Raw genomic sequence first — 7,216 nt, forward strand, 5'->3', positions numbered from 1 at the left:
GTTTGTTTTGCCCCGGGTCTCAGGAAATAATGTGCATGGTGCAAGATCTAGCACGCACTTGGTTAGCGCTTAAATACAAAAACAATCACTGAAAAGTTGAATTGGCCAGATTGAGAAAGCGCATTTACTGAAAATGTTACTTACAAATCTTAAAAACATAATACAAAAACAGACTCTGAGGGACTTGGTCTTAAATTTGCTATCTTGATTATTTGCAGCGCTGTGTGACTACTAAGCGCAGGCTCAACTGTTTCAGTGAATGTAGAGCAGGATTCCTCATCTACATTCCTGTAGGGCTGCGGTCCCGCAGAGCAGCGTGAGCCGCTGGCGGCTACGTCAGCGTACGACGCGTAGGTTACGGACCGGTTTACGGCCGCACACTATTTTGTGCAATTATATTATGGATAAACCGGAAATGGACAATGGATAAAACTGTACTTGTGTCAATTGTAGGTTAAACTGTGTCGGGACTAAAGTTGGGGAACCCCGGGCTCCCTGAAAGAAAATATCTAGCTCATCTCAATAAGGCTTTTAATGTGCATAATGTGCTCTCCCCCTCTCTACATAGATAGATAGATAGATAGATAGATAGATAGATATTCCATTTAAACCACAAGCTTTTTCATAAGCCATGCATGATCAGATTAATTGTTGCATTCTTTATTAATGACGATGCTTGTAAAGCACTTCGATTGACCTTTTGCAAAGGCCCATTCCTTTTTATCCTGAATTCTGTATTCGTCCAAAGCCCTTTCAGTGACCTTTGATGAGAAAATGAGTCACACAGAAATGATCTGGCTCCGCCGGCAATGATCGGGTCAGCCGAACAGAGGATTGATTGATTTTTTTTTATTTTATTTATTTTTTTAAAAGCAGGCAGCAGCTTTCGCTTTTCTACTAAGTAGGACAATCGGCTGCTGGCATAAATAAACAAGACAGTGTCATGACATTAAAAAAAAAAAAAAAAAAAACTTGTTTCACGGCATGTGAAAGGACACGTCTCTAGAATAAAGGAGACCGCGAGGCATGTGTGCAAAATGTACGAGCACGCTGGACAAACGACGAACTAGGAACGAAACGACAAACCGGTGGGAGGAATAAAGGTGACAGCTAGAGGCGGCGTGCTAGCCGGCGCGGGCAGCCTGCCGATACAAGAAAATGAATCCGACGAAATGCGCAACGTGTGTAATAAAAAAGGCGAAAGGAGAGAGGCGAAAAGGGGCGACACGTTCTACACGAACGCTTTGACGTGGAACGTCGCCGCGCCGAAAAGGGACAATGGCAATAATAACACCGGCTATCCTGCGCACTTCCAGTCAGCGGGCTAGCAGGCTAATTCCCCCGGTTCTGGCCGCGCCGTCGACGCGCCGGCTCCACTCACGTCCCGGTACTCACGTTCTCCGCATCCCGCTCGTTCACTGTGGGCAGAGGCGTCCTGGTCGACATTTTGTCTGGTTTTTAGTTTTTTTTTGCCTTTTTTTGGTTTTTTTTTTAGACCGTCTCACGATGCAGCGGGCTCGGCGGTGCGAGGAAAAAAGGGGCGAGCGGAGGAGAGGACGGCGGCGGTCCGGCTCTACATCTTCATCTCCGGCCCGCTTCGCCACCACATCACCGGCCTTCAGGGCGCCACGGAGCCGGGGGGAGAAAGGGCGATGGAGCCCCCCCTCCAGGAAGTAACGGAGACACCGGACCGGTAAAAGAGAGACAGAGACAGAGGGAGATAGATAAATAGAGAGAGAGACAGGGAGAGGGAGACAGATAAATAGAGAGAGAGACAGGGAGAGGGAGATAGATAAATAGAGAGAGAGACAGGGAGAGGGAGATAGATAAATAGAGAGAGAGAGAGACAGGGAGAGAGAGGGAGATAGATAAATATATAGAGAGACAGGGAGAGATAGATAGATAGATAGATAGATAGATAGATAGATAGATAGATAGATAGATAGATAGATAGATAGATAGATAGATAGATAGGGAGAGAGAGTCTGACACTCCAGCGCTGATTCAACTTCTCCTGCACTACCAGAGGGGGGCACCGCCAGCAGCGGGGGGGATGTGCCGAAATGTCACCCCTGGTAGAAAATGTCACCCTACTTCACACACTTCCTTCCGACCCCCCCCACCCCCAACTCATTCATATGCTTTCATTGTATGCGGTTCTATAGCCTGTGTGACCGGGGCTCTTTCCTTCTTTCTGTTGTCCGAATGTACGTATGTTACATTCTGCTATGTGCATATGACTGAACATAAACCAAGGTGACCTGGCCCGCCGTTATTACGAACCCGTAATAACAACGTTATGAACCGTCAAAGAGTCAAAAGCTGTATCCAAAATAAGATCTGGCCTACTCCACCATCTTATGGCTAACACTGGTATCTCCCTCTCCCCCTCTCTCTCTCACACACACAGAGAAACATAGAAAGCCTGTACAGTCATGGCCAAAAGTTTTGAGAATGACACAAAGTTTTTAACAAAGTTTATGGCAATTTGCATCTATAGTCCAGAAAGTCTGTCTTTGCCATGAAAATGAACTTAATACTTAATCCCCCAAAAAAACATTTCCACTGCATTTCAACTCCTGATTGAGTTAGAATAGCTGACTGGATGCTTTAAAAGGAGTGTGATGCTTGAAGTCATTGTTGTTTATCTGTTAACCATGGTTACCTGCGAGGAAACGTGTGCAGTCGTCATTGTGTTGCATAAAAAGGGCTTCACAGGCAAGGATTTTGCTGTTATTAAGATTGCACCTAAATCAACCATTTATCAGATCATCAAAATCCTTCAAGGAGAGAAGTTCAAGTGTTGTGAAGAAGGCTTCAGGGTTCACAAGAAAGTCCAGCAAGCGCCAGGACCGTCTCCTAAAATGACTCAGCTGCGGGATCGGGGTGCCACCACTGCAGAACTTGCTCAGGAATGGCAGCAGGACGGTGTGAGGGCATCTGCACACACAGTGAGGCAAAGACTTTCGGAGGATGGTCTGGTGTCAAGAAGGGCAGCAAAGAAGCCACTTCTCTCCAAGAAAAACATCAAGGACAGACAGATATTCTGCAGTTAGTTAAGGGATTGGACTGCTGAGGACTGGGGTAAAGTCATTTTCTCTGATGAAGCCTCTGTCTGATTGTTTGGGGCATCTGGAAAAATGATTGCCCAGAGAAGAAAGGGTGAGCACCACCATCAGTCCTGTCTCGTGCCAACAGTAAAGCATGATGTAGCACCGTGTCATAAGGCCAAAGTGTGAAGTCTCTCGAGGAACAAAACGTTAAATATAGGTTCCATAGCCAGGAAACTCCCTGAACCGTCCAATTAAGATCTTCTGGTCAAGAGGCGGGTGGACAAACAAAAACCCACAAAAAATTCTGACAAACTCCAAGCAGTGATTATGAAGGAATGGGTCACCATCAGTCAGGATTTGACCCAAAAATTGATTGACAGCATGTCAGGGCCAATAGCAGAGGTTTGTGGGAAAAAAGGGCCTTGTAAGCCTTTGAAACTTTAATACACCACAGAAACAACTGACGAAAAGATCTAAAAACACTGAAGCTGCAAACTTTGTGAAAACCAATATTTGAGTGATTTTCACAACTGTTTGCAATAACTGTACTTTTAAAAAGATCAAACTTATTTTGTTAAACATTCTCCTACTTGCATTTCAAGCCCACATTTTCCAAATGTCATTCTTAATTTGTACTCAATTTTACAATTAATTTGATTTATAGTATATGTTATTTATAGCATAAATATAATAAACAAATGATGGATGTGAGCCTTTGTCCTGTAATGACGAGATGTGGGCGCTAGGTGGGAGTGTTTAACATCGAAAAGACCTCGACACGATTTTCGGGTTACTATGCAGGGTACTGTAATCGGGTTTAACAATTAAAATATATTTATCGCTAAGTTATAATGTCAGATCACCATTAGTCTAGTGTTGAACAGAAGACTAAATTAGTATTCTTTAAAGTTAAATGACTATTTCTTGACAAGATCCCTTCGAATTACAACTTGAAAACAAACACTAACTTGTGATATTATTTTATAATAGTATAACTAAATGTAATGTAATTATCTCTTTAGGACATTTGACTCCATAAATGATGCACAATGGTAAATGTAGACCACAAAACCGAACATAAAGCGGGTAACATGGGCAAAACAAAAGCGGAAAACACTGGATCTTGGCAAGGATACGGACATTGCTGAAATTCTGCATTTGATCCGCATAGATCACGCCTCGACAGGGCAGCACTTATCTACTCAGCAGAAGCAACAGCAGATTGCTCTGCGCAGGCCATTCCATTCTGTTATTCATTTCATATTAACTACTCCACAAACACAACTGCAAGATCATAGTAGCATCGTATGCTACGTGCAATTTAAATTCGGAACATAAACAATGTGAACAACGTGTCTTTTGTTTGCTGCAGTTTCACAAGAGTAGAGTGGCAAATGATAGCATTTATTGTAACTTGCACATTGACACTTTACAGCCATAAATCACCAATAATTATAAACTAGTGCAAGCGTAATGAGCGTTTTCATTGCATTTGAAAATGGATTTCAAAACCTGTATGGGTTTGCACAGTAAGGCAGTGTACACCACAGGCGAAAAGCGATTACAAACGCAGACAGTTATTTAAGAGAAGTGCACATTAAAATGGTTGCAGGAGCCGGTAAGAGTAGGATGTCAGGTAGAGTGTTGCAGTAAAGTGATTACAGTGTTTTAATCAGATGCGTATCACTAACTTCCTGCATGTGCACACAGCTACAGGTGGGTGAGACAGCAGGCTTGTCCATACTGGCAGTGAACTGATACTACAAAAGCTCTACCAGCTGCACTGCACACTTTTTCTTTCTCTACTTGTGTCTCGTGTGTCACCCTGATCCTTATTCTGCATCGTTTAAGCAACAATTACTACACTTTCAGTCGCTTGCTGCAACGGACCGCTCATCACCATTGTCTCTTGACTTGCTTGTGTCAAACAAGATAAAGTGGTCCTTTGTGCACATGTGATCAAAGATCAAGTTAAAAGGGATCATTCCCAAATGTGCAAATCATCTTAAAAATGAGGCACCGAGCTAATCCCTAGAATCTCTATAATTTTTTAATGCTTCCAAGCACCAACAACTCTGTCTTTGGAGTTACGATATGCTGGACGAAAAATTATATGATGAAGGGTTTTAATGAACTTATCATAAATTCATGTCTTCCATGCTAACATGTGCCATGTACTGTGAAGGTAAACTGCTAATGATGGTTTTTAGCTTTGCATTCTGTGCATTGTTGGGTGCTACCTGTGATTTCTGTAAAGGCCTTGATTAGAGGATTCCCCAAATCCCTCCCTTTATGCACACCGCCTTGTGTTATATTTTCATTTGTCATATTGTTTTGGCTTCATATCTTGCAAGATTGAATGTGAACCATAGAAGCGCACCTTACAAGGCAGAGCATGCATTCTCTGTGTGCTCCAACAAGTCAATAAAAACCCGCTGGTATGCTGAACATTTTTGGAAGGCAAGATGCGCAAGACAAGAGTGGAATTTGATCGGGGATAAAGCAATCCCTCCATTACTTTGGCTGTCCAACTTGCCTTCATAACACGACTCTACTTACGAAACTAATTAATTAATGTCTGGGCCGTCAGGGGGGAAATATGGCCCTGTTACTCTGTCAGTCACACAGCAGCACCCCTACAGGGGTTGGGATTTGGGAAAGTGGAAAGATTTGAAAAATAACTCATCCAGCCTGCAATCCTGGACAGGTGTGCATTGAAGAGGTGTGAGGAAGGATGAGGTAGCAGAGGCCACAGGTAATGCTCAGAGCAGGATTCACTTCATGGATTCACCTCAAAGGTACGAGGGCCTTAATATTAATGTATTTTTAGATGTCTGGCTTCATTTGCCAGCTCATTTGCTACTCATCATCATCATTGTGAGCAACTCTCCCACCCAGCTGCTTCACAGAAGTGCAGCAATTTCATGGTTGGCTTGCATTTATACATGCCTTCTGTCTTACAGAAGCTCCATGTGCTGTAAAACGACTTTTTCATTTATACCATTTTTTTATTGCATCAAATAATCACGCAAAGATTTCATTCAGATTTTATTCTAACATTAATACACATAGTAGGCAACCAAGCTGCCAATTCTGCGTTCAACTGTAATGACTACTAGAGAAGACATTGAGTGAATCACAAAATAGTCTGTAAACCCATGCAACATAATGGATCAACCTTGGAACGCTGCATTACTAGTAAGTAATTATTTTCCTTCACAGACCTTTTTGTTAAAAATGATAAGATCACTAAACTCATTTATTTTTGTGGTGTGAAAATGTAGTATTTAACATTATACCACAAGTAATTAGTAATGTCTCAGGAAGTGATTTAGACTATATTTGGGAAAAGTGAATTTCAAGATGCATTTTTCAGCCCAGGGACCAACTCAAAGTACAAAGCCCTGTGTGTTTATTTCATGGCATATGGTAAGGCTGTTTGTAGAAACACGGTGACCCCAATATTTCACGTTGGTGACATGGCGTGAAGGCAGTTGACAGATGAGTTGATGCATTCTACTGATGCTGTATAGTATTAAAGACAGCATACACACGTGTCTTTTAAAAGCCATGTTTGCCAGTCGCAATAAGTGACTTCATCCTGTCTTTGCCTTCCAGTTTCAAATGGCATGCAGTAAAACCATAAATTTAATACTTTTTTCTGCATTTACTCACATCCCACAGCAGGGAAATGCAATGTCACCAACAACTTCTCACTATGCCTTTATGTCTTTTTAATGTTAAGCTCTATGCATAGCTGTGTCTGTCAATACAGGGACCTATCAATGTGTATGCACTTTCACACTCCACTTCTTAAGTATTCATGAAGTGATTTATCATATGATTTTTATCTTTTTCTGTTTTTTTTTTAACGGAACAGATGTCAAGTTGAAACATTTACTGGAAAGTTCATCACACAAACAGGAATTGCCAACCTCACAGTAAGTTATTTTTTTCCATCCTAATTTGTGCTAAAGTAAATATACTGAAACTTCAGATGGCCTCTTCCAGCCCACACTGGTCAGTGTGAACACCACTTAAAACGGATTGCCAGCTGTCAGTCTGCCAAAAGTAAGTCATCTTAATGCATCAGTTCACACCAGATCAAAGGAAGTACACAAAAAACATGTTTTCACACTTATTTTTCAAGACAAATCAAAACT

At 42.0% G+C, this 7,216-nt stretch overlaps 1 protein-coding gene across 4 annotated transcripts in view; it reads right to left on the reverse strand.

Annotated features, from left to right (window-relative positions):
- Window positions 1–1,791, reverse strand: part of LOC114795237 (serine/threonine-protein kinase MARK1-like) — a 28,402-nt gene extending 26,611 nt beyond the window's left edge. For all 4 annotated transcript variants that reach the window (XM_028988194.1, XM_028988192.1, XM_028988193.1 and 1 more), the window contains exon 1: window positions 1,396–1,791. In XM_028988194.1, the coding sequence (XP_028844027.1) occupies window positions 1,396–1,446 (51 nt within the window). In that variant the 5' untranslated portion in view covers window positions 1,447–1,791. The remainder of the gene's footprint in view (window positions 1–1,395) is intronic.
- Between the last annotated feature and the right edge of the window lie 5,425 nt (window positions 1,792–7,216).

The sequence above is a fragment of the Denticeps clupeoides genome, chromosome 8 (genome assembly GCF_900700375.1).
Source record: "Denticeps clupeoides chromosome 8, fDenClu1.1, whole genome shotgun sequence".
In the NCBI taxonomy this organism is placed as follows: domain Eukaryota; kingdom Metazoa; phylum Chordata; class Actinopteri; order Clupeiformes; family Denticipitidae; genus Denticeps; species Denticeps clupeoides.